The sequence below is a fragment of the Nesoenas mayeri genome (assembly GCF_963082525.1).
Source record: "Nesoenas mayeri genome assembly, chromosome: 2".
NCBI classification, from domain to species: Eukaryota; Metazoa; Chordata; class Aves; order Columbiformes; family Columbidae; genus Nesoenas; species Nesoenas mayeri.
This window is the reverse complement of record NC_137543.1, coordinates 2,273,293-2,300,830: the sequence shown is the minus strand read 5'-3', so window position 1 is coordinate 2,300,830 and position 27,538 is coordinate 2,273,293. Positions and strand designations below refer to the sequence as shown.

Sequence of the window (27,538 nt, the reverse complement as noted above, 5' to 3'; positions counted from 1 at the left end):
CAGCCAGGTGGACAGTTCAACAAGGACCCACACTTGGGTCAGCTGAGGATCCCACAGCAAGGGGGGAGTGACTTGCACACCCAGCCTGTGTTGCCCTGGGGTCCTGGCAGCAAGGGGACACAGGATACAGGACTCTGTGTTTTTGTCCCTGCAACCTGACCATGAGTGAAGATGATGTCATGGGCACTGCCAGGTGGTTGAGCTGGGGACCACAGCAAGGGGGGCCATGACAGGGACTCCACATGGGTGCCCTGACACCTGCAGCACAGGCAAGAAGTGCAGGGTCTGTTGATGTATTTACTGATTAGAGTTTTTTGAGTGTGTTATTTAATCAGGACAATTTCCCTGCATCTTGCCCTTCCAAATAACCCCAACTACTCTTGTCTGAGATATTTGGTTTGTTTTTTGGAAGCATTTCTACTCATTCATTCCCATGTTCACCCTTCCAAGTCCCCTCAATTACTCTTGTCCGAGGCCTTGGTTTGGTTTATGATATCATTTGTACTCATTAACTCCCTTGTTCACCCTCCTGCAGTTTTTTGGGGCCTTTTGGGGAGGATTATCTTATTTATTGTACCAGAGGTGTTGATTTTGGGGTCCTGAAAGGTGCATTCTGGAACCTTCCAGGTGCTTCTGTAGCAGCTGTAACTGCCCCCCTGATTGGCAGGTTGTTACCTGCTGCCTGATGGTCAGGTTGTTACCTGCGCCCTGATTGGCTGGTCAGTGAGTGCTGAGGCAGTGCCTGGTGTGGGGAGGGGAGGCTGCGACTGGGGGCTGAGGCTGGTGAGCTCTGGGAGAGCTGGTGAGGCCGGTGAGAGGCCCAGGGGAGCGGGACCGGCAGGCAGGGGAGGCTGGTGAGTGACGGCTTTGGGGGGTGAATGTGGGGTGAGCGCCGAGGGGTGAGGCCATTTCTGTGTGCAGTGTTTGTGGAGCCAGAGTGGGACTGGGCGTAGTGCAGGGGCAATGGGAGGCGTGTGTGGTGCGCGGGGCTGTGAAGCTGAGAACCTCGAGGGGATGTTTGCATGGGAAAGGGTTGGGGAAGCAGAAAAGACGGGACTAGAGCAGTCCAGGTGAAGTGACCTACAGTGACCATCTGGTCCCACTGCCTGAGCACTTCAGGGCTGAGGATAAGTGAGCATGGAATTAAAGGTATTGTCGAAATGACTTTGGAAGACTGACAGGCTTGGGGTATCAATCACCTCTCTAGGAAGCCTGTTGCAGTGTCCCTGTAAATAAATGTTTCCGAATGTCAAGTTTAAACCTCCAGTCGTGCAGCTTTGATCCATCGCCATGTGTTCTGTCACTGGATCTGATGGAGAAGAGCTCAGCACCTCCCTCTCCACGTCCCCTCCTCAGGAAGCTGCAGAGAGCAATGAGGTCGCCCCTCAGCCTCTTTCTATCCAAATTTGATGAGTCCAGTGTCCTCAGCTGGTCGTCTAGGACACGCATTCCAGATCTTTCTCCAGCTCTCTTGCCCCCCTGTGGGTGCTCTCAAGTACTTTGACGTTCTTCTTAAGTTGTGCACCCCATAACAGCTCACAATACTCCTCCCATGCGGATAGATCAAAAGCTTTGCTATAATCCAGTAAAGCTGTGTCCACCAGCTTCCCTTCATCCACGAGGCAGGTGACCTTATCGTAGAAGGAAGGAAATCAGTTACACAGGACTTTCCCTTAGTGAACCCCTGTTGAGTGTACCTGATGATTACATTGTCCTTAAATGCCTTCCAGCAGTGCTCAGTTGGATCTTCTGCATAATTTTCCAGGTACTGTGGTCAGACTAACAGGTCTGCAGATTCCTGGCTCTTCACTCACACTCTTTTTACAAACTGGAATAACGTTGGCTGGCTTGCAGTGAGTGAGAACATCTCTGGCCTCCCCAGACCTGCCTGAATTCAGTGGAGGTGAGTGTGGTGAGGGTTGTTCACCGCATGAGCAGTGTTTGTTGGTGAGGAAGATGAGGTGGGGCAGGAAGGGTCTCTGTGCGTGTGTGTTGATGGTGCTGGAGCGCCTGGCAGGCAAGAGGCAGGTTGGGCCAGTGCAGGGCTGGGCTGGGGGTGCCGCTGAGTCAGGTGGACTCACGTCTGCCCTCCAAAAGGTGGTTGTGTATCTGGGTGTGCATAAGTCCATGGGGAAAGGTGGTTTGAACAGACGATTGCCGATGGAGCTTCCTGATTTCCTTGGACACAGTGGAATCTCATGGAACTGAGCAAGGGAAGAGGCCAAGTGCTGTTCTGGGCAGGACTCAGAGCTTGCAAAAGGGATGACTGGGGGAGAGTTGAACAGAAAACAGCTTGGCATAGAAGGGTCTTGTGGTTTTGGTGGAGAAGAAATGGGCCCTAAGGTGGCAATGAACCCTTGACACAAAAGGAGCCACCAGTGTCCAGTGCAGCATTAAGAAAAGTCTTGACAGGAGGTGAAGGAAGGTGGCTGTTCTTCTCTCCTCAGCACTGGTGACGTCCCATGTGTGGTCCTGTATACGGGTCTGATCCACAGTAGAAGAAGGATGTGGATGTATTAGTGCAGGAGAAGTGCAGGTTCACAGAGATGCTAAAGGGTCTGGAACATGTTCCACCTGACAAGACTATGAGAGCTGGGATGTTTTGGCTGGGAGGCAAAGAGCACATGGAGGATGTTATCAATGCATCGAAATTTCAGAGTGGAGGGAATGGAGTGTGTTTGCTGGGAGGGCTGGAGAGTCATGCTGGGGAAGAGAGTTATTCATGTGTGTGCTGACATGGGAGAGAACTTGTCCAAGATGAGCGCAGGGAAGCGTTCTCATGGGGAAGACTCTGTTTGAGCCAGGGATGGGCTTGTGTCACAACCTGGAAGCCACTGGGAGCTGGTGTTGGTGGTGGCATATTTCCTGGGAGAGGTCGTGTTATTCTTTTCCACCCACCATGATAGACTATTGAGTCCTGTTTTTTCTCAAGTGAAGTTGAACGAGTCGTGGGAGAAAAAGACAATAGGCTGCATCTCAAGCTGGGATGAAGGAGAACTTTATTGAGGGAGCCATGAGGAAAGTCTAAATAGTAAATGATTCTGTGATTCTGCTTCTAGTAGAGCCAGAGAGTGATGCTGGGAAGAAGGATGGTTAAGTGTGTATTGGCATAGGGAGGTCTCACCAGAGGCATGTTGATGAAAGTGTTCTTGTGTCAAAGTCTTTCTTTGATCCTGTGACGGGCTTCTATCATATTGTGGGAGACCCCCAGATTCTGGTCTGTGTTCTTGGTGATATAAGTGGTGACAGATTTCCTTGGGCAAGTCTTGTGGCCCTTTTCCCCCCTATCCAGTTTGGTTCTTGAGCCCTGTCTTTGTGCTGGGTGAGGTTGGAAGAGCCTTGAGAGAAGAAAGTAAAGCGAGGGGCAGAGTGTGCTGAAAGAGAGGGGCCAGGCGGGGCAGGAGAAGGAGGGCAAGGGGCTTGAGGCTCACCTTGTTGAGCGCGGAGGGAGGAGAAGGCGTCAGGAGAGTGTGTGAGGGAGAGACGCGCTGGGCCGGCTTTTATGCCGGTCCCTGAGGGGCGGGACAGGCTGTGCTGGCCTTAAGGAATTGTCTCTTGCATGGAATAGGATCCCTGTGTGGCTTGCTTGCATCTGAATAATCCTTTCCTTCCACGCTCCTTACGATCTCTGGGGGTCTTGGTGTGTGTCTTGCGTATGAGCTGGGTGTGCAGGGTTTATTTTTTCAGATTTTAGTCAGGAAGAGCTAAACAGTTGGAAGCTGAGCAGAGGTTCTAGAAGTTTACTCATGCTACATAGACAGTGTTCATGTGTAGAGAACAAGCTGACCATGTTTCTCCCAGAGAAAGTGGGTGTTGATGTCTTGGGCTACCGTAGTCATTGATGGCTGAAAAACTGGCTGGATGGCAGAGCCCAAAGAGTTGTGGTACTGGAGTGAAATCCATTTGGTGGCCACTCACAAGTGCTTTTCCCCAGGGCTCAATACTGGGGCCAGTTCTGTTTAATAATCTTTCTTCTTGATCTGGACGAGAAGATCGAGTGCACCCTCAGTACATCTGCAGATGACACCAAGTACAGGCAGGAGCGTTGAGCCACTTGGAGCTAGAAGGTTCTACAGATGGCCCTGGAAAAGCTGCATTAATGGTCTGAGAGCAATTGCATGAGGTTCAACAAAGCCAAGTGTCGGGTCGTGCACTCGGTTCACCACAACGGCATCAAGACTCCAGTAATTGTCAAGAGCTGTGGAAGACTGTCTGGAAAGCTGCCCGGTGGTCAAGGACCTGGGAGTGTGGGTCGACAGCGGCTACATATGAGCCAGCGTGTGTGACTGTGACGACCACCGGCGTCTTGGCTTGTGTCAGCACTGGTGTGGCCAGCAGGAGCAGGACGGTGACCATGCCCTATTCTGGGCACTGGTGAGGCCACACCTTGAATGGTGTGTTCAGTTTTGGGCCCCTGAGGGAAAGAAAGACCTTCAAGTGCCTAAGCCATTTCAAAGAAGGAGAAGGAAACTTGTGAAAAGTTGGAGCACAGCTGTGATGGAGGACCCACTTTGGGTTTTGGGCTGTATAGCCTGGAGAAAAGAAAAGTGAGGGGAGAGCTCCTGTGTGTCTGCAACTACCTGAAAGGAGATTGTAGTGAGGAAGGGATTCAGTCTCTTTTCCCAAGTACCAAGTGACAGGACAAGAGGAAATGGCCTTAAGTTGTGCCAGGGAACGTTTAGATTGGATATTAGGAAAATTTTCTTCCCAGACAAGGGTTGTCCAGAGTGGAGGAGATGACCACCTGGAGCCCGTAGAGGAGCTGACACTGGAGCAGGTGGGTGCACACACAGGAGGTGTGACCCTGTAGGGAGCCTGTTGTGGACCACAGAATTGTCAGGACCCGTGAACCCGTGAGGAAAGTCTAAATCCCAAATGATTCTGTGATTGTGCTCCTGGTGGAGCCGGAGAGTGATGCTGGGGAAGGAAGATGGTCAAGTGTGTGTTGTCCTAGGGAGGTCTCACCAGAGGCATGTTGAGGAGTGTGTTCTCGTGTCAAATCCTTTCTTTGGTGCAGTGATGGGCTTGTATGATGTTGTGGAAGACCCCCAGATTCTGGTCTGTGTTCTTGGTGGTATAGGTGGTGACATATTTCCTGGGAGAAGTCTTGTGGCCCTTTTCACCCCTCTCCAGTTTGCTTCCTGAGCCCTGTCTTTGTGCTGGGTGAGGTTGGAAGAGCCTTGAGAGAAGAAAGTAAAGCGAGATATCTCAGGCTGGGATGCAAGAGACCTTTATTGAGGAAAGACAAGAGTGAAAAGGCAGGAGCACCAAGTAGGTGCTGACAAGTATAAGCTGCAGGTAGGGTGAGCGTCAGCTGAGGTTGCTTCTGTGACATAGATCTTGCCAGAGCACCAAGATCTTCCTGGCTCCTTTAGAGGAAGAGCCATGGACAGCAGGTCCACGTGCCAAGAAGGGTCCAGAGGTGAGTCCACAATCCATGCCGTAGCTTCAATGCGGTAGGTGGTGTCCGTCAGGGGTGGTGGCGAGGGCCCTTAGCAGATGTATCAAGCCCTTATGCCGCCAAGGCAGCCCAGGCCTCCGAAGCTATAGCCGTTGCCGTAGCCGAAGGCGCCGGAGTTGACGGCGACTCCCTGGGCACCGAGGTCGTTGCCCACCGCAGCCAATGCGGAGGATCCGATGGCGGTGCTCTGGGGGTGGGAGGTGAGGATGGGTCCTGGCAGGGTGACCAGCACGGCGGGAGGCTGGATGACGACGCGGGAGTCCTGGCACTGCAGGGAACAGGGCTCGTTGCAGCTGTTGGCCAGCGGGGTGGGTCCCCAGGAGCGGCAGGCGTTGTAGCAGGCCATGTGTGTGGTGTGGAGGGGCCCTGGAAGGGACGAGAGGCTGTTGAGCAAGCGCAGGGGTCTTGGGTGCGAGGAGCGGTGGTGCAGGAGGGTGAGGGAGTGGGGAGGCTGGTGTGGGGCTGTGCGGAGTGTGGCGGTGGGGAGGCGTGAGGGCTGCTGAGGCTGGGGGCAGAGCGTGCTGGAAGAGAGGGGCCAGGCGGGGCAGGAGAAGGAGGGGAAGGGGGTTGAGGCTCACCTTGTTGAGCGCGGAGGGAGGAGAAGGCGTCAGGAGTGTGTGTGAGGGAGAGAGGCGCTGGGCCGGCTTTTATGCCGGTCCCCGAGGGGCGGGACAGGCTTTGCGCATGGCGGCATTTTGCAGCCAGCAGCTGTCTGATGCCACAGCCTGGCCAGGAATGAGGAGGGTGTGTTTTCCTTCCCGCAATGCTCCAATTTCTTGTGCTTGTCTTGAGGACGTGTCCACTTGGCCGTGGCAGCAGCTTTGAAGCACTGGCATTAGAGGCCAAAGACTTGGCGTTGATGGCGCGTGTCAGGGCGGACAGAGAACACGGCCAGGGCTTAGCAGAGGTGGGGTGTCATCGGTGAGATCATCCCATGGCACTCGTGTGGTTTGCGGTTGCCTTGTGAAGAGGGGGCCCCAGTTCCTCAGAGCCCTGACAGGCTGATCCTGGCTTTTGAGCTTTTGTAGTCATGAGGGCTACCACTTCCATTGTCCTTTCACTCCCTTTCTTGGTACCATCTCGCTAAGCCTTTCTTTAGGCCTGGCCTATCCCTCTGGGTTTCCTTTCTGGGTGTCTTGTTGCACCTCTTGCTGCAAGCTTGTAGCTGGGTGTACTGGGCTTACGTGGCACGGTTTGGGTTGCAAGGGAGCTGCTTGGTTGTTCTCTGTCAGAAGCTTGCAGAAGTTTCCCTATGCGTGAAACAGAGTCCTGAGCTGCAGAAAGATGACCTAGTGGTGTAGAAGAGTGGCTGGAACTCAGGAAAAGAGAGTTTATGACGTCTGTAAGACAGAGCAGGCAACTTAGAAGGACTACATGGGTGTTGTGAGTTTCTGCAGGGAGAACACTAGAAGGGCCAAAGCTCAGTTAGAAATTCATCTGCCTACTGCTTTAAAACATGACCATGAAATGGCATTGATGGCGCGTGTCAGGGCGGGCAGAGGATGCAGCCAAAGCGCAGGAGAGGTGGAGTGTCATCAGTGAGGTCATGCCATGGCACTCGTGTGGTTTGCGGTTGCATTGTGTGGAGGGGGCCTCATTTGCTTGCAGCGCTGGCAATCTGCTCTGGGCTTTGGAGCTGTGCTGGGCTTGAGGAATTGTCTCTTCCATGGAATAGGATCCCTGTGTGGCTTGCTTGCATCTGACTAATCCTTTCCTTCCACGCTCCTTACGATCTCTGGGGGTCTTGGTGTGTGTCTTGCGTATGAGCTGGGTGTGCAGGGTTTATTTTTAAGGTTTTAGTCAGGAGGAGCTACACAGTTGGAAGCTGAGCAGAGGTTCTCGAAGTTTACTCATGGTACATAGGCAGTGTTCGTGTGTAGACAACAAGCTGACCCTGTTTCTCCCAGAGAAAGTGGGTGTTGATGTCTTGGGCTACCGTAGTCATTGATGGCTGAAAAACTGGCTGGATGGCAGAGCCCAAAGAGTTGTGGTACTGGAGTGAAATCTATTTGGTGGCCACTCACAAGTGCTTTTCTCCCTGACTCAATACTGGGGCCAGTTCTGTTTAGTAATCTTTCTTCTTGATCTGGACGAGGGGATCGAGTGCATCCTCAGTACATCTGCAGATGACACCAAGTACAGGCAGGAGCTTTGAGCCACTTGGAGCTATGAAGACTCTACAGATGGCCCTGGAAAGGCTGGATCAATAGCCTGAGAGCAATTGCATGAGGTTCAACAAAGCCAAGTGTCGGGTCATGCACTCGGGTCACCACAACGCCATGAAGACTCCAGTAATTGTCAAGACCTGTGGAAGAGTGTCTGGAAAGCTTCCCGGTGGTCAAGGACCTGGGGGTGTGGGTTGACAGTGGCTGCATATGAGCCAGCGTGTGTGGCCGTGACGGCCACTGGCATCTTGGCTTGTGTCAGCACTGGTGTGGCCAGCAGGAGCAGGACGGTGACCATGCCCTATTCTGGGCACTGGTGAGGCCACACCTTGAATGGTGTGTTCTGTTTTGGGCCCCTGAGGGAAAGAAAGACTTTCAAGCACCTAAGCCATTTCAAAGAAGGAGAAGGAAACTTGTCAAAAATTGGAGCACAGCTGTGATGGAGGACCCACTTTGGGTTTTGGGCTGTATAGCCTGGAGAAAAGAAAAGTGAGAGGAGAGCTCCTGTGTGTCTGCAACTGCCTGAAAGGAGGTTGTAGTGAGGAGGGGATTCAGTCTCTTTTCCCAAGTACCAAGTGACAGGGCAAGAGGAAATGGCCTTAAGTTGTGCCAGGGAACGTTTAGATTGGATATTAGGAAAATTTTCTTCCCAGACAAGGGTTGTCCACAGTGAAGGAGATGACCACCTGGAGCCCGTAGAGGAGCTGACACTGGAGCAGGTGGGTGTACGCACAGGAAGTGTGACCCTGTAGGAAGTCTGTGTTGGACCACAGAATTGTCAGGACCCGTGAACCCGTGAGAAAAGTCTAAATCCGAAAGATTCTGTGATTGTGCTCCTGGTGGAGCCGGAGAGTGATGCTGGGGAAGGAAGATGGTCAAGTGTGTGTTGTCCTAGGGAGGTCTCACCAGAGGCATGTTGAGGAGAGTGTTCTCGTGTCAAAATCTTTCTTTGGTGCAGTGATGGGCTTGTATGATGTTGTGGAAGACCCCTAGATTCTGGTCTGTGTTCTTGGTGGTATAGGTGGTGACATATTTCCTAGGAGAAGTCTTGTGGCCCTTTTCTCCCCTATCCAGTTTGCTTCTTGAGCCCTGTCTTTGTGCTGGGTGAGGTTGGAAGAGCCTTGAGAGAAGAAAGTAAAGCGAGATATCTCAGGCTGGTATGCAAGAGACCTTTATTGAGGAAAGACAAGAGTGAAAAGGCAGGAGCACCAAGTAGGCGGTGACAAGTATAAGCTGCAGGTAGGGTGAGCGTCAGCTGAGGTTGATTCTGTGACACAGATCTTACCGGAGCCCTAAGATCTTCCTGGCTCCTTTAGAGGAAGAGCCATGGACAGCAGGTCCACGTGCCAAGAAGTGTCCAGAGGTGAGTCCACAATCCATGCCGTAGCTTCAATGCGGTAGGTGGTGTCTGTCAGGGGTGGTGGCAAGGGCCCTTAGGAGATGTATCCAGCCCTTCTGCCACCAGAGCAGCCCAGGCCTCCAAAGCCATACAAGGTGCATTGTAAGGAAGGGGCCCCAAGTATTCAAAGCCGTGAAAGGCTGGTCTGGTCTTTGGAACTGTGCCAGGCCTGACAGCTACTACTTCTATCACATTCACTGAGTGCCTGCCTTGCTGCCATCTTACTAAGCCCGTCTTTAGGCCTGGCCTTTGCCCTGGACTGTGCCTTGTGGCTGCCTTCTTACCTTCTTGTTTGTAAACTTGTAGCTGGGTGTATTGGGTTTTCATGGCAAGGTTTTGGTACGACAAGACATTCAGGTTTGTCTTCTGTGAGAAGGTATGTACTGAAGTTGGACCAAGGGTTGGACTCGATGCTCTCCAAGGTCTTTTCGAACTCAATCGACTCTGCGATTCTGTGATTGTCCCATGTGTGATGGGAGAGTCCCCATTTGCCGAAAGGCAAGCCATTGGGGAAAAAGATTGGCCTGGTCTTAGCAAGGAGGTTTGGCTGGTTTGTCCAAGCCATTGTTTGGTTGTGGCAATGGAAATGGCCTTAAGTTGTGCCAGGGGAGGTTGAGATTGGATATTAGGAAGATTTTCTTCCCAGAAAAGGGTTGTCCAGAGTGGAGGAGATGACCACCTGGAGCCCGTAGAGGACCTGACTCTGGAGCAGGTGGGTGCACGCACAGGAGGTGTGACCCTGTAGGAAGCTTGTGTTGGACCACAGAATTGGCGGAACCCGTGAACCCATGAGGAAAGTCTAAATACTAAATACTAAATGAAGTTGGAAGAGCCTTGAGAGAAGAAAGTAAAGTGAGATGTCTCAGGCTGGGATGCAAGAGAACTTTATTGAAAAAAAAGAAGAGGGAGAAGACAGGAACACCAAGTAGGCGATAACAAGAATAATCTGCATGTAGGGTGACCATCAGTTGACGTTGATTCTGTGACACAGATCTTGCAGGAGCACTAAGATCTTCCTGGCTCCTTTAGAGGAGGAGCCATGGACTGCAGGTCCACGTGCCAAGAAGGATCCAGAGGTGAGTCCATAATCCATGCCGTGGCTTCAGTGAGGTAGGTGGTGTCCATCAGGTGTGGTTGTAAAGACCCTTAGCAGATGTAGCGGCCCCTTCTGCCGCCAAAGCAGCCCAGGCCTCCAAAGCCATAGCCATTGCCATAGCCAAAGGCGCCGGAGTTGATGGCAACTCCCTGGGCACCGAGGTCGTTGCCCACGGCAGCCGATGCGGAGGATCCGACGGCGGTGCTCTGGGGGTGGGAGGTGAGGATGGGTCCTGGCAGGGTGACCAGCACGGCAGGAGGCTGGATGACGACGCGGGAGTCCTGGCACTGCAGGGAACAGGGCTCGTTGCAGCTGTTGGCCAGCGGGGTGGGTCCCCAGGATCCGCAGGCGTTGTAGCAGGCCATGTGTGTGGTGTGGAGGGGCCCTGGAAGGGACGAGAGGCTGTTGAGCAAGCGCAGGGGGCTGAGGGTGCGAGGAGCGGTGCTGCAGGAGGGTGAGGGAGTGGGGAGGCTGGTGTGGGGCTGTGTGGAGCGTGGCGGTGGGGAGGCGTGAGGGCTGCTGAGGCTGGGGGCAGAGCGTGCTGGAAGAGAGGGGCCAGGCGGGGCAGGAGAAGGAGGGGAAGGGGGTTGAGGCTCACCTTGTTGAGCGCGGAGGGAGGAGAAGGCGTCAGGAGAGTGTGTGAGGGAGAGAGGCGCTGGGCCGGCTTTTATGCCGGTCCCCGAGGGGCGGGACAGGCTTTGCGCATGGCGGCATTTTGCAGCCAGCAGCTGTCTGATGCCACAGCCTGGCCAGGAATGAGGAGGGTGTGTTTTCCTTCCCATGATGCTCCAGTTTCTTGTTCTTGTCTTGAGAACGTGTCCACTTGGTCTTGGCGGCAGCTTTGAAGTGCGAGCATTAGAGGCCAATGACTTGGTGTTGATGGCGCATGTCAGGGCGGGCAGAGAACGCGGCCAAGGCGTAGCAGATGTGGGGTGTTGTCAGTGAGATCACCCCATGGCACTCGTGTGGTTTTCAGGTGCATTGTGAGCAGGGGGCCCCGCTTCCTTTTACCTCCCTCTGGCTGGTCTGGGCTTGGAGCTGTGCCAGGAATGAGGAGCTGCCTCGTATATGGTGTTCTGTTTCTCCTCTCTTTGCTAATGTTTCTCAAAGACTGTCTTTAGGCTGGCTTCCCTGTAGGGTTTAAGTTGTGCATGCCTTGGTGCCCCTCTTGCTTTTAACCTTGTAGATGAGTGGATTTGCTATACTTCACAAAGTTTTAAAGTATGGAAGGTATAGGAGGGGTTTCTGAGATAAGGTTACAGAAATTATTTTCATGTTTGAAAGAGAGTCTGCATGTGTGAAAATATGAAGCTGTGGAGAAGACCATCCAGAGTAAACACAGAACTTTTGCTGAATCTTGGATAAAAATGAGAGGTTATGACTTTTACAGGAAGGGGCAGGTAACTCAGGAGGAATACAGGGATGTCATGAGGTTATGCAGGGAGCAAATTAGAATTGCAGAAGCGCTACTACAACATAATCTGGGTACTGTCGTAAAATACAATGTAATGAATCTAGACATACATTATCAACAAGAGGAGGGCTAACGTGAATCTCCATCCTTTACTGGTTGTGGGGGCAATCACAGGGCAAAGATGAAGAAAATGCTCTAATGCTTTCCTCGCCTCAATCTTTCTAATAAGACCAATTATTCTCTGGACACCAAGCCTCTGATGTAGAAGACAGGGAGTAAAATGAAGCCTCCAGAATCCAAGGTGAAATGGTTGGAAATCTCCTGCACCAGTTGGACACTCACAAATCTATGGGGCCTGAGGGGATCCAGACAAGGGTACTGAGGGAGCTGGCGGAGGCGCTCACCAAGCCACTTTGCATCATTTATCTGCAGTCCTGGCTCAGCAGGGAGGTCCCACTTGGCTGGAGGTTGGCAAATGTGCTGCTTATGTAAGAAGAAGGGACAGAAGGAGAAGCTGAGGATCTGCAGGCCTGTCATTCTGACCTTGGTGCCAGGGAAGGTCATGGAGCAGATCATGTTGAGTGACATCACGCAGCACGTATGGGATGAGCAGGTGATCAGGCCCAGTCAGGATGGGGTGATGAAAGGCAGGTCCTGCTTGACCAACCTGATCTCCTTCTCTGACAAGGTGAGCCAGTTAGTGGATGAGGGAATGGCTGTGGATGTTGTCTACCTAGACTTTATTAAAGCCTTTGACAGTGATTCAACTGGAGAAATTGGCTGCTCATGGCTTGGACAGGTGTATCCTTCACTGGGAAAAAACCTGGCTGGATGACTGGGCCCAAATAGCTGTGGTGACTGGAGTTAAATGCAGTTGGTGGCTGCTCACAAGTGGTGTTCCCCAGGGCTCAGTACTGGGGACAGTTCTGTTTAGTATCTGTCTCCATGGTCTGATGAGGGGATCCAGTGCACCCTCAGTAGGCGTAGCCTGGAGAAAGGGAGGCAGTGGGGAGACCATCTCACTCTCTACATCTACGTGAAAGGAGGTTTTAGTGAGGTAGGTGTCAGTGTCTTTCCCAAGGAAGAAGCATCAGGACAAGAGAAAATGGCCTCAAGCTGCACCAGGGGAGATTTACATTGGATATTAGGGAAATTTATTCACTGAAAGTGTTGTGAAACACTGGAATGGACTGCCTAGGGTAGTGGTGGAGTCATCATCCCTGAAGGTTTTTAAAAGATGTGTAGACGTGGTGCTTGGGGACACGGTTTAGTGGTGACCTTGGTATTGCTTGGTTAACACTTGGATTTGATGATCTTAAAGGTCTTTTGTACCTGAAACAAGTATTTGATTCTATTCAATGGCAGCAGCCAGCTCCAACCAGACTGGTTGCTGGTGAAACCTGAGGCAACCAGCAATGGTGGTAGCACAAATGTGTGAACATCTTTCAGAAGGAGAAAAATGACTTCAAAATTGTAAATAGAAGAGAGGAGGGGATATATGTGATAGAAAATTCTCTACAGACAGCAAGTTCAGTGAAGAAGGAGGTGCAGGATGTGCTCCTGGTGCTGGAGCAGAGATTCCCCTGCAGCCCGTTGTGAACCCCACGCTGGAGCAGATTGTCCCACTGCAGCCTCTGGAGATCTCCCTGTCCTTACAAAGACTCAGGAGCCTTTCCTCAGATTTTCTCCCCTCATGCAGTTGAGGAGGGGGAGTGATAGAGCAGCTTGGTGGGCACCTGCCATCCAGCCAAGGTCAACCCAGCCCAGAGCCCCATCTTGCCAGCAGAGCAGGGTCACAGGCTTGTTCCTGCTCCTGGTCCTCAGGGCCCCAGGCTGTGCCTCAGGGACCCCACACTGAGGAGGACGGTGACCTCACAAAGGGGCTTTCTGTGTGACCTCAGAGCACAGGGACGGTTGCTTGGTGTCCCCTGCACTGGTGCTCCATGGACCCTGCAGCAGGGAGGCTGGTGGTCCATAGACCCTCGGCCTGGGTCCCTGTGGGGCTCTGCAGTGAAGAGTGGATGGTGTCCAGGGGATCTCCCTCACCAAGGGATCATTTGTGGACCCCACAGCAAGGTGAGACCATGGTCTGGGGACTTCTGCGTAGGTGAAACGGGAACCATGCAGCCAGGTGGACAGTTTAACAAGGACCTACACTTGGGTCAGCTGAGGATCCCACAGCAAGGGGGTGGTGATCCAGCATGTGTTGCCCTGGGGTCCTGGCAGCAAGGGGACACAGGATACAGGACTCCGTGGTTTTGTCCCAAACCTGATCGTGGGTGAAGATGGAGTCATGGGCACTGCCAGGTGGTTGGGCTGGGGACCACAGCAAGGGGGGGCCATGACAGGGATCCCACATGGGATCCCTGACACCTGCAGCACAGGCAAGAAGTGCAGGGTCTCTTGATGCATTTACTGATTAGAGGTTTTTGGGTGTGTTATTTAATCAGGTCAATTTCCCTGCATCTTGCCCTTCCAAATAACCCGAACTACTCTTGTCCAAGGCATTTGATTTGGTTTTTGACATCCTTTGTACTCATTCATTCCCTCGTTCACCCTTCCAAGTCCCCTCAACTACTCTTGTCTGAGGCCTTGGTTTGGTTTTTGACATCATTGTACTCATTTATTGCCTCATTCACCCTCCTGCAGTTGTTTTGGGGCCTTTTGGGGAGGATTATCTTATTTATTGTACCAGAGGTGTTGATTTTGGGGTCCTGAAAGGTGCATTCTGGAACCTTCCAGGTGCTTCTGTAGCAGCTGTAACCGCCCCCCTGATTGGCAGGTTGTTACCTGCTGCCTGATGGTCAGGTTGCTACCTGCGCCCTGACTGGCTGGTCAGTGAGTGCTGAGGCAGTGCCTGGTATGGGGAGGGGAGGCTGCGACTGGGGGCTGAGGCTGGTGAGCTCTGGGAGAGCTGGTGAGGCCGGTGAGAGGCCCAGGGGAGCGGGACCGGCAGGCAGGGGAGGCTGGTGAGTGACGGCTTTGGGGGGTGAATGTGGGGTGAGCGCCGAGGGGTGAGGCCATTTCTGTGTGCAGTGTTTGTGGAGCCAGAGTGGGACTGGGCGTAGTGCAGGGGCAATGGGAGGCGTGTGTGGTGCGCGGGGCTGTGAAGCTGAGAACCTTGAGGGGATGTTTGCATGGGAAAGGGTTGGGGAAGCAGAAAAGACGGGACTAGAGCAGTCCAGGTGAAGTGACCTACAGTGACCATCTGGTCCCACTGCCTGAGCACTTCAGGGCTGAGGATAAGTGAGCATGGAATTAAAGGTATTGTCAAAATGACTTTGGAAGACTGACAGGCTTGGGGTATCGATCACCTCTCTAGGAAGCCTGTTGCAGTGTCCCTGTAAATAAATGTTTCCGAATGTCAAGTTTAAACCTCCAGTCGTGCAGCTTTGATCCATCGCCATGTGTCCTGTCACTGGATCTGATGGAGAAGAGCTCAACACCTCCCTCTCCACGTCCCCTCCTCAGGAAGCTGCAGAGAGCAATGAGGTCGCCCCTCAGCCTCTTTCTATCCAAATTTGATGAGTCCAGTGTCCTCAGCTGGTCGTCTAGGACACGCATTCCAGATCTTTCTCCAGCTCTCTTGCCCCCCTGTGGGTGCTCTCAAGTACTTTGACGTTCTTCTTAAGTTGTGCACCCCATAACAGCTCACAATACTCCTCCCATGCGGATAGATCAAAAGCTTTGCTATAATCCAGTAAAGCTGTGTCCACCAGCTTCCCTTCATCCACGAGGCAGGTGACCTTATCGTAGAAGGAAGGAAATCAGTTACACAGGACTTTCCCTTAGTGAACCCCTGTTGAGTGTACCTGATGATTACATTGTCCTTAAATGCCTTCCAGCAGTGCTCAGTTGGATCTTCTGCATAATTTTCCAGGTACTGTGGTCAGACTAACAGGTCTGCAGATTCCTGGCTCTTCACTCACACTCTTTTTACAAACTGGAATAACGTTGGCTGGCTTGCAGTGAGTGAGAACATCTCTGGCCTCCCCAGACCTGCCTGAATTCAGTGGAGGTGAGTGTGGTGAGGGTTGTTCACCGCATGAGCAGTGTTTGTTGGTGAGGAAGATGAGGTGGGGCAGGAAGGGTCTCTGTGCGTGTGTGTTGATGGTGCTGGAGCGCCTGGCAGGCAAGAGGCAGGTTGGGCCAGTGCAGGGCTGGGCTGGGGGTGCCGCTGAGTCAGGTGGACTCACGTCTGCCCTCCAAAAGGTGGTTGTGTATCTGGGTGTGCATAAGTCCATGGGGAAAGGTGGTTTGAACAGACGATTGCCGATGGAGCTTCCTGATTTCCTTGGACACAGTGGAATCTCATGGAACTGAGCAAGGGAAGAGGCCAAGTGCTGTTCTGGGCAGGACTCAGAGCTTGCAAAAGGGATGACTGGGGGAGAGTTGAACAGAAAACAGCTTGGCATAGAAGGGTCTTGTGGTTTTGGTGGAGAAGAAATGGGCCCTAAGGTGGCAATGAACCCTTGACACAAAAGGAGCCACCAGTGTCCAGTGCAGCATTAAGAAAAGTCTTGACAGGAGGTGAAGGAAGGTGGCTGTTCTTCTCTCCTCAGCACTGGTGACGTCCCATGTGTGGTCCTGTATACGGGTCTGATCCACAGTAGAAGAAGGATGTGGATGTATTAGTGCAGGAGAAGTGCAGGTTCACAGAGATGCTAAAGGGTCTGGAACATGTTCCACCTGACAAGACTATGAGAGCTGGGATGTTTTGGCTGGGAGGCAAAGAGCACATGGAGGATGTTATCAATGCATCGAAATTTCAGAGTGGAGGGAATGGAGTGTGTTTGCTGGGAGGGCTGGAGAGTCATGCTGGGGAAGAGAGTTATTCATGTGTGTGCTGACATGGGAGAGAACTTGTCCAAGATGAGCGCAGGGAAGCGTTCTCATGGGGAAGACTCTGTTTGAGCCAGGGATGGGCTTGTGTCACAACCTGGAAGCCACTGGGAGCTGGTGTTGGTGGTGGCATATTTCCTGGGAGAGGTCGTGTTATTCTTTTCCACCCACCATGATAGACTATTGAGTCCTGTTTTTTCTCAAGTGAAGTTGAACGAGCCGTGGGAGAAAAAGACAATAGGCTGCATCTCAAGCTGGGATGAAGGAGAACTTTATTGAGGGAGCCATGAGGAAAGTCTAAATAGTAAATGATTCTGTGATTCTGCTTCTGGTAGAGCCGGAGAGTGATGCTGGGAAGAAGGATGGTTAAGTGTGTGTTGGCATAGGGAGGTCTCACCAGAGGCATGTTGATGAAAGTGTTCTTGTGTCAAAGTCTTTCTTTGATCCTGTGACGGGCTTCTATCATATTGTGGGAGACCCCCAGATTCTGGTCTGTGTACTTGGTGATATAGGTGGTGACAGATTTCCTTGGGCAGGTCTTGTGGCCCTTTTCCCCCCTATCCAGTTTGGTTCTTGAGCCCTGTCTTTGTGCTGGGTGAGGTTGGAAGAGCCTTGAGAGAAGAAAGTAAAGCGAGATATCTCAGGTTGGGATGCAAGAGACCTTTATTGAGGAAAGACAAGAGTGAAAAGGCAGGAGCACCAAGTAGGCGGTGACAAGTATAAGCTGCAGGTAGGGTGAGCGTCAGCTGAGGTTGCTTCTGTGACATAGATCTTGCCAGAGCACCAAGATCTTCCTGGCTCCTTTAGAGGAAGAGCCATGGACAGCAGGTCCACGTGCCAAGAAGGGTCCAGAGGTGAGTCCACAATCCATGCCGTAGCTTCAATGCGGTAGGTGTGGTCCATCAGGGGTGGTGGCGAGGGCCCTTAGCAGATGTATCCAGCCCTTCTGCCGCCAAAGCAGCCCAGGCCTCCAAAGCCATAGCCGTAGCCGTAGCCGAAGGCGCCGGAGTTGACGGCGACTCCCTGGGCACCGAGTTCGTTGCCCACGGCAGCCGATGCGGAGGATCCGACGGCGGTGCTCTGGGGGTGGGAGGTGAGGATGGGTCCTGGCAGGGTGACCAGCACGGCGGGAGGCTGGATGACGACGCGGGAGTCCTGGCACTGCAGGGAACAGGGCTCGTTGCAGCTGTTGGCCAGCGGGGTGGGTCCCCAGGATCCGCAGGCGTTGTAGCAGGCCATGTGTGTGGTGTGGAGGGGCCCTGGAAGGGACGAGAGGCTGTTGAGCAAGCGCAAGAGTGTGGGGGTGCGAGGAGCGGTGGTGCAGGAGGGCGAGGGAGTGGGGAGGCTGGTGTGGGGCTGTGGAGAGCGTGGCGGTGGGGAGGCGTGAGGGCTGCTGAGGCTGGGGGCAGAGCGTGCTGGAAGAGAGGGGCCAGGCGGGGCAGGAGAAGGAGGGGAAGGGGGTTGAGGCTCACCTTGTTGAGCGCGGAGGGAGGAGAAGGCGTCAGGAGAGTGTGTGAGGGAGAGAGGCGCTGGGCCGGCTTTTATGCCGGTCCCCGAGGGGCGGGACAGGCTTTGCGCATGGCAGCATTTTGCAGCCAGCAGCTGTCTGATGCCACAGCCTGGCCAGGAATGAGGAGGGTGTGTTTTCCTTCCCGCAATGCTCCAATTTCTTGTGCTTGTCTTGAGGACGTGTCCACTTGGCCGTGGCAGCAGCTTTGAAGTGCGAGCATTAGAGGCCAAAGACTTGGCGTTGATGGCGCGTTTCAGGGCGGGCAGAGAACACGGCCAAGGCGTAGCAGAGGTGGGGTGTCGTCAGTGAGGTCATCCCATGGCACTCGTGTGGTTTGCGGTTGCCTTGTGAAGAGGGGGCCCCAGTTCCTCAGAGCCCTGACAGGCTGGTCCTGGCTTTTAAGCTTTTGTAGTCATGAGGGCTACCACTTCCATTGTCCTTTCACTCCCTTTCTTGCTAGCATCTCGCTAAGCCTTTCTTTAGGCCTGGCCTATCCCACTGGGTTTCCTTTATAGGTGTCTTGTTGCACCTCTTGCTGCAAGCTTATAGCTGGGTGTACTGGGCTTACGTGGCACGCTTTGGGTTGCAAGGGAGCTGCTTGGTTGTTCTCTGTCAGAAGCTTGCAGAAGTTTCCCTATGCGTGAAACAGAGTCCTGAGCTGCAGAAAGATGACTTAGTGGGGTAGAAGACTGGCTGGAACTCAGGAAAAGAGAGGTTATGACCTCTGTAAGACAGGGCAGGCAACTTAGAAGGACTACATGGGTGTTGTGAGTTTCTGCAGGGAAAACACTAGAAGGGCCAAAGCTCAATGCGAACTTCATCTGCCTACTGCTTTAAAACATGACCATGAAATGGCATTGATGGTGCGTGTCAGGGCGGGCAGAGGATGCAGCCAAAGTGCAGGAGAGGTGGAGTGTCATCAGTGAGGTCATGCCATGGCACTCGTGTGGTTTGCGGTTGCATTGTGTGGAGGGGGCCTCATTTGCTTGCAGCGCTGGCAATCTGCTCTGGGCTTTGGAGCTGTGCTGGCCTTGAGGAATTGTCTCTTCCATGGAATAGGATCCCTGCGTGGCTTGCTTGCATCTGAATAATCCTTTCCTTCCACGCTCCTTACGATCTCTGGGGGTCTTGGTGTGTGTCTTGCGTATGAGCTGGGTGTGCAGGGTTTATTTTTTCAGATTTTAGTCAGGAAGAGCTACACAGTTGGAAGCTGAGCAGAGGTTCTAGAAGTTTACTCATGGTACATAGACAGTGTTCGTGTGTAGAGAACGAGCTGACCATGTTTCTCCCAGAGAAAGTGGGTGTTGATGTCTTGGGCTACCATAGTCATTGATGGCTGAAAAACTGGCTGGATGGCAGAGCCCAAAGAGTTGTGTTACTGGAGTGAAATCCATTTGGTGGCCACTCACAAGTGCTTTTCCCCCTGGCTCAATACTGGGGCCAGTTCACAGTATCACAGTATCACAGTATCACAGTATGTTTGGGATTGGAAGGGACCTCAAAAGATCATCTAGTCCAATCCCCCTGCTGGAGCAGGAACGCCTAGGTGAGGTTGCACAGGAACATGTCCAGGTGGGTCTTGAATGTCTCCAGAGAAGGAGACTCCACAACCCCCCTGGGCAGCCTGTTCCAGTGCTCTGTCACCCTTACTGAGAAGAAGCTTTTCTCAAATTTAAGTGGAACCTCTTGTGTTCCAGCTTGATCTCATTGCCCCTTGTCCTATCATTGTTTGCCAATGAGAAGAGCCTGGCTCCATCCTCATGGCACTCACCCTTTATATATTTATAAACATTAATAAGGTCACCCCTCAGTCTCCTCTTCTCCAAACTAAAGAGACCCAACTCCCTCAGCCTTTCCTCATAAGGGAGGTGCTCCACTCCCTTAATCATCTTGGTTGCCCTACGCTGGACCCTCTCCAGCAGTTCCCTGTCCTTCTTGAACTGAAGGGCCCAGAACTGGACACAATCTTCCAGATGGGGTCTCACCAGGGCAGAGTAGAGGGGAAGGAGGACCTCTCTTGATCTACTAATCACTCCCCTTCTAATACATCCCAGGATGCCATTGGCCTTCCTGGCCACAAGGGCACAGTGCTGGCTCATGGTCATCCTGTTGTCCACCAGGATCCCCAGGTCCCTTTCCCCTACACTGCTCTCTAATATGTAATTTCCCAATCGATACTGGAACCTGGGGTTGTTCCTGCCCAGATGCAGGACTCTACACTTTTCCTTGTTAAATTTCATTAGGTTATTCCCCGCCCAACTCTCCAGCCTGTCTAGGTCTCGCTGGATGGCAGCACAGCCTTCTGGCGTGTCAGCCACTCCTCCCAGCTTAGTGTCATCAGCAAACTTGCTGATAGTACACTCTATTCCCTCGTCTAAGTCGTTAATGAATATATTGAATAATACTGGCCCCAGTACTGACCCCTGAGGTACTCCACTAGATACTGGCCTCCAACTAGACTCCGCACCATTGACTACCACTCTCTGGCTTCTCTCCTTAAGCCAGTTTGTAACCCACCTCACTACTCTATTGTCTAGACCACACCTCCGCAACTTAGCAACTAGGATGCTATGGGAGACTGTGTCAAAGGCTTTACTGAAGTCAAGGTAGACCACATCCACGGCTCTGCCATCATCCATCCACCTTGTAACATTCTCATAAAAGGCTATGAGGTTGGTCAAGCATGACCTACCCTTGGTAAAGCCATGCTGACTGCCCCTAATAACCTTCTTATCCTTGATATGCCTTGAGATAGCACCAAGGATAAGTTGTTCCATTACTTTCCCAGGGACAGAGGTGAGGCTGACCGGTCTATAGTTACCTGGGTCCTCCTTCTTGCCCTTTTTGAAGATTGGAGTGACATTTGCTTTCCTCCAATCCTCGGGCACCTCTCCCGTTTCCCAAGACTTGGCAAAGACGATGGAGAGCGGTCCAGCAATGACCTCAGCCAGCTCCCTCAGCACTCGCGGGTGCATCCCATCTGGACCCATGGATTTATGGATGTCCAGTCTATTTAATTGCTCCTTAACCCAGTCCTCATCAACTAAAGCAAGCTCCTCCATTGACCTGGCTTCATCTGGGTTCTCAGGGGTACAGGGCTCCCCAGGACAGCCTCTGGCAGAGTAGACAGAGACAAAGAAGGCATTCAGTAATTCTGCCTTCTCTGTATCTTCCGCCACCAGGGCACCCACCCCATTCCTCAGTGGGCCTACATTGCCTCTGGTATTAGTTTTATCCGCTATGTATTTGAACAAGTTCTTTTTGCTGTCCTTGACCCCTCTCGCTAGCTGTAATTCTAAGGAGGCCTTGGCTATCCTAGCTGCCTTCCTACATCCTCTAACAGCAGCCTTATATTCTTCCCAAGCGGCCAGCCCCTGCTTCCATGACCTGTAAACTCTCCTCTTCTGCTTGAGCATACTCAATAGATTCCTATTCAACCACGCAGGCCTCCTGGCTCCCTTCCTTGACTTCCTACGTGTGGGGATGCTCTGATCCTGAGCGTGGAAGAAGCAATCTCTGAATGCAATCCAGCTCTCTTGGGCCCCTTTTCCTTCAAGCAGTCTTGCCCATGGGATTTCCCCCAGCAATTGCTTGAAAAGGCCAAAGTTAGCCCTGCTAAAGTCCAGGTTTGCAATTCTACTTGCTATTCTGTTCCTGCCACACAAGATGCTGAACTCCACCATCTCATGGTCACTGCAACCCAGGCAGCCCTCAACCTTTACTGCTTCGACCAGACCCTCCTTGTTAGTGAGGATGAGATCCAGCAGTGCACCTCTCCTAGTCGGCTCCTCCACCATCTGCATGAGGAAGTTCTCATCAATGCACTGGAGGAACCTCCTGGACTGTGGCTGGCTGGCTGAATGGTTCTTCCAGCAAACATCAGGGAAGTTAAAATCACCCACAACAACCAGGGCCTGTGACTGCGAGGCCACTCTCAGCTGCCCATAGAAGGCCTCATCAACTTCCTCAGCCTGATCTGGTGGCCTGTAACAGACACCCACAACAGTGTCACCCCTGCCAGCCTGCCCCTTGATCCTGACCCATACACTCTCAACTCGCTGATCATCCACTCCTGGGCAGAATTTAGTTCTGTTTAATAATCTTTCTTCTTGATCTGGACGAGGGGATCGAGTGCACCCTCAGTACATCTGCAGATGACACCAAGTACAGGCAGGAGCGTTGAGCCACTTGGAGCTAGAAGGTTCTACAGATGGCCCTGGAAAAGCTGCATTAATGGTCTGAGAGCAATTGCATGAGGTTCAACAAAGCCAAGTGTCAGGTCGTGCACTCGGTTCACCACAACGCCATCAAGACTCCAGTAATTGTCAAGAGCTGTGGAAGAGTGGCTGAAAAGCTGCCCGGTGGTCAAGGACCTGGGAGTGTGGGTCGACAGCGGCTACATATGAGCCAGCGTGTGTGACTGTGACGACCACCGGCGTCTTGGCTTGTGTCAGCACTGGTGTGGCCAGCAGGAGCAGGACGGTGACCATGCCCTATTCTTGGCACTGGTGAGGCCACACCTTGAATGGTGTGTTCAGTTTTGGGCCCCTGAGGGAAAGAAAGACCTTCAAGTGCCTAAGCCATTTCAAAGAAGGAGAAGGAAACTTGTGAAAAGTTGGAGCACAGCTGTGATGGAGGACCCACTTTGGGTTTTGGGCTGTATAGCCTGGAGAAAAGAAAAGTGAGGGGAGAGCTCCTGTGTGTCTGCAACTACCTGAAAGGAGATTGTAGTGAGGAAGGGATTCAGTCTCTTTTCCCAAGTACCAAGTGACAGGACAAGAGGAAATGGCCTTAAGTTGTGCCAGGGAACGTTTAGATTGGATATTAGGAAAATTTTCTTCCCAGACAAGGGTTGTCCAGAGTGGAGGAGATGACCACCTGGAGCCCGTAGAGGAGCTGACGCTGGAGCAGGTGGGTGCACACACAGGAGGTGTGACCCTGTAGGGAGCCTGTGTTGGACCACAGAATTGGCAGGACCCGTGAACCCGTGAGGAAAGTCTAAATCCGAAATGATTCTGTGATTGTGCTCCTGGTGGAGCCGGAGAGTGATGCTGGGGAAGGAAGATGGTCAAGTGTGTGTTGTCCTAGGGAGGTCTCACCAGAGGCATGTTGAGGAGAGTGTTCTCGTGTCAAATCCTTTCTTTGGTGCAGTGATGGGCTTGTATGATGTTGTGGAAGACCCCCAGATTCTGGTCTGTGTTCTTGGTGGTATAGGTGGTGACATATTTCCTGGGAGAAGTCTTGTGGCCTTTTTCCCCCCTATCCAGTTTGCTTTCTGAGCCCTGGCTTTGTGCTGGGTGAGGTTGGAAGAGCCTTGAGAGAAGAAAGTAAAGCGAGATATCTCAGGCTGGGATGCAAGAGACCTTTATTGAGGAAAGACAAGAGTGAAAAGGCAGGAGCACCAAGTAGGCGGTGATAAGTATAAGCTGCAGGTAGGGTGAGCGTCAGCTGAGGTTGCTTCTGTGACATAGATCTTGCCAGAGCACCAAGATCTTCCTGGCTCCTTTAGAGGAAGAGCCATGGACAGCAGGCCCATAGGCCAGGAAGGGCCTAGAGTTGCGTATCCTCAATCCGTGCCCTGGCTCCCAGGGTGTGTGTAGTTCAAATCAGGGGTGGTGGCGAGGGCCCTTAGCAGATGTAGCGGCCCCTTCTGCCCCCGAAGCAGCCCAGGCCTCCGAACCCACCCAGGCCTCCAAATCCATAGCCATTGCCGTAGCCGAAGGCACCGGAGTTGATGGCAACTCCCTGGGCACCGAGGTCATTGCCCACGGCAGCCGATGCAGAGGATCCGACAGCGGTGCTCTGGGGGTGGGAGGTGAGGATGGGTCCTGGCAGGGTGACCAGCACGGCGGGAGGCTGGATGACGACGCGGGAGTCCTGGCACTGCAGGGAACAGGGCTCGTTGCAGCTGTTGGCCAGCGGGGTGGGTCCGCAGGGGCGGCAGGCGTCGTAGCAGGCCATGTGTGTGGTGTGGAGGGGCCCTGGAAGGGACGAGAGGCTGTTGATCAAGCTCAGGGGGCTGAGGGTGGGAAGAGCGGTGCTGCAGGAGTGCGAGGGAGTGGGGAGGCTGGTGTGGGGCTGTGGGGAGCGTGGCGGTGGGGAGGCGTGAGGGCTGCTGAGGCTGGGGGCAGAACGTGCTGGAAGAGAGGGGCCAGGCGGGGCAGGAGAAGGAGGGGAAGGGGGTTGAGGCTCACCTTGTTGAGCGCGGAAGGAGGAGAAGGCGTCAGGAGAGTGTGTGAGAGAGAGAGGCGCTGGGCCGGCTTTTATGCCGGTCCCCGAGGGGCGGGACAGGCTTTGCGCATGGCGGCATTTTGCAGCCAGCAGCTGTCTGATGCCACAGCCTGGCCAGGAATGAGGAGGGTGTGTTTTCCTTCCCGCAATGCTCCAACTTCTTGTGCTTGTCTTGAGGACGTGTCCACTTGGCCCTGGCAGCAGCTTTGAAGTCCGTTAATTAGAGGCCGAATACTTGACGTTGATTGCGCATGTCAGGGCGGGCAGAGGACGCGGCCACAGCGTAGCAGAGGTGGGGTGTCGTCAGTGAGGTCATCCCATGGCACCCATGTGGTTTACAGCTGCTTTGTGAAGAGGGACCCCTTTCGTCCAAGCCTTGCAGGCCGGTCTGGGCTTTGGAGCGGACCCAGGCTTGAAAAATTGCCTCTGGATGGTGTTTCTTCCCAGCCTTCTTTGCTTCCATCTCACTAAGCCTTTCCTTCCACGCCTGTTGAGCTCCTTAGGTGTCTTGGTGTGTGTTTTCCTCATGAGCTGGGTGTGCAGTGTTCATGTGTCAAGGTTTTAGCAGTGAAGGAGCTACACAGTTGGAAACTGTGACGAGGTTCCAGAAGGTTCCTCATGTTAAATAGACAGTGTCTGTGTGTAGCAGACGAGCTGGCAGGGAAGAAGACCAGCCTGGCTGAAGGGAGAGGTTTGGTTGGAACTCAGGATACAAACAAGAGAAAGGTAGGAATTCTGGAAGAAGGTGCAGGGTACTCAGGAGCTTTGCAAGGATGTTGAGAGGTTATGCAGGCAGCACATTAGAATTGCCAAAGCCCATCTAGATGTTGATCTGCCACTTTTGTAAAACACATTAAAATTGTTTCTGTACATACATGATCAGCAACAGAGGGCTAAGGAGAATTTCCCTCATTTATTTGCCGCAGGAAGAAAACACAGAGACAAAAGATGAGGAAAATGCTTAGTGTCCTCATTGCCTCAGTCTTTAATTGCAAAACCTGTTGTTCTCTGAAGGGCTTGATGACAAAGACTTGTGATGCAGGTGAGCCAAAAGACTCTTTATTTAGGCAAGATGCTTACACATATAGCTACTTGCTGTTGTACACGCGTTTAACTTTCTGTGTTGATTGGCTTACGCTAGATGTTCACGCGCTTAAAATTATCATGTGATTGGTTTACTTCATCTTGCAGGCACTCTGGCAATTTGGCTAACACGTTGTAAATGTTTTTTCTTGTACAAACACATTTTGGTTCCTCATTCCATTTTGGTCAAGGTCGTTCCAGTAACTCAAGGTGACTCTCTGTAAGACATTCCACAGTTCTGTGGCTGCTCAGCCCCCTGGGCTGGAAGACAGGGATGAAGAACAGAATGAAGCACCAGAATCCAAGGGGAAATGGTTGGTAACCTGCTACACCAGTTGGACATGGGACCAGATGGTATCCAGCCAAGGGTATTGAGAGACCTGACGGACATGCTCACCAAGCCACTTGGCACCATTTCTCAGCACTCCTGGCTGCCCAGGGAAGTCTCAGTTGACTGGAGGATGGCAAATGTGAGGCTCTTCTGCAAGAAGGGCTGGAAGGAGTATGTGAGAAACTAGAGCCCTTTCAGTCTGAGCTTGCTGCCAGGGACGGTCATGGAGCAGATCATGCTGAGTGTCATCATGCCGCACGTACAGGACAACCCAGGAGGTGATCAGGCCCAGTCTGTGTATGGTTATGAAAGGCAGATCCTGTCTGACTAAACTGATCTCTTCTCTGACAAGTAGAAGCACTTGGTGGGTGAGAGAATTGCTATGAATTTCGTCTACCAAGACTTTAGTAACGCCTTTGATACTGTTTCTCCCAGAGAAAGTGGATGCTTCTGGCTTGGACAGCCTTAGTCTTTGATAGCTGAGAAACTAGCTGGATGGCTGGACCCAAAGGTTTATGGGGACTGGAGTAAAATGCAGTTGGTGGGGACTCACAAGGGCTGTTCCCCAGGGCTCAGTCCATGGGACAGTTGTGTTTAATATCTTTCTTCTTGATCTGGTTGAGGGAATTGAGTGTACCCTCAGTACATGTGCAGTTGACACCAATTTATTCAGGAGCGTTGACCCACTTGAAGCTATGAAGGCTCTACAGATGGCTCTGGACAGGCTGGATCAATGGGCTGAGACCAGTTGCATGAGGTTCAACAAGGCCAAGTGTTGGGTCATGCCCTTTGGTCACCACACCCTCATGACTGTTACAGGCTTGTGGAAGAGTGGCTGGAAAGCTGCCCGGTGGTCAATGACCTGGGGGTGTGGGTCGACAGTGGCTGAATATGAGCCAGTGTGTGTGGCCAAGACGGCCACCAGCGTCCTGGCTTGTGTCAGCTCTAGTGTGTCCAGCAGGAGCAGAACAGTGACCACCCCCTGTTCTTGGCACTGGTGAGGTCACACCTTGAATCGTGGGTGCAGTTTTGGGACCTTAACAAAAAGAAAGATCTCCAGGTGTGTGTCTTGGTGTGTGTTTTCCTCATGAGCTGGTTGTGCAGGGTTCATGTGTCAAGGTTTTAGCAGGGAAGGAGCTACAGAGTTGGAAGCTGTGATGAGGTTCCGGAAGGTTCCTCATGTTAAATAGACAGTGTCTGTGTGTAGCAGACGATCTGGCAGGGAAGAAGACCAGCCTGTCTGAAGGGAGTGGTTTGGTTGGAACTCAGGATACAAACAAGAGAAAGGTAGGAATTTCAGAGAAGGGGAATGGAACTTGTGAAAAGTTGGGAGCACAGGTGTGATGGAGGACCCACTTTGGGACCTGGGGGCGTATAGCCTGGAGAAAAGGAAAGTCAGGGGAGACCTTCTGTCTGTCTGCAACTGCCTGAAAAGTGGTTGTAGTGAGGAAGGGATTCAGTCTCTTTTCCAGTGTACCAAGTGACAGGACAAGAGGACATGGCCTCAAGTTGCACCAGGAGAGGTTTAGACTGGATATTAGGAAAATTTTCTTCCCAGCAAAGGGTTGTCCAGAGTGGAGGAGATGACCACCTGGAGCCCGTAGAGGACCTGACGCTGGAGCAGGTGGGTGCACGCACAGGAGGTGTGACCCTGTAGGAAGCCTGTGTTGCACCACAGATTTGGCAGGACCCGTGAACCCGTGAGGAAAGTCTAAATACTAAATGATTCTGTGATTCTGCTCCTGGTGGAGCCAGAGAGTCATGCTGGGGAAGAAGGATGGTCAAGTGTGTGTTGTCCTAGGGGGGTCTCACCAGAGGCATGTTGATGAAAGTGTTCTTGTGTTTTTTTGATCCTGTGACGGGCTTGTATGATGTTGTGGAAGACCCCCAGATTCTGGTCTGTGTTTTTGCTGGTATAGGTGGTGACATATTTCCTGGGAGAAGTCTTGTGGCCCTTTTCCCTCCTATCCAGTTTGCTTCCTGAGCCCTGGCTTTGTGCTGGGTGG

General features: G+C 52.6%; 1 protein-coding gene across 1 annotated transcript; it reads right to left on the bottom strand.

Moving 5' to 3' along the window:
• Positions 1 to 23,515: 23,515 nt before the first annotated feature.
• Positions 23,516 to 23,848, bottom strand: LOC308038145 (feather keratin 1-like; the record flags this gene model as incomplete). Its single annotated transcript, XM_080340433.1, has 1 exon — positions 23,516 to 23,848. The coding sequence occupies one exon, from the start codon at positions 23,846 to 23,848 to the stop codon at positions 23,516 to 23,518; it is 333 nt and encodes a 110-aa protein (XP_080196559.1).
• Between the last annotated feature and the right edge of the window lie 3,690 nt (positions 23,849 to 27,538).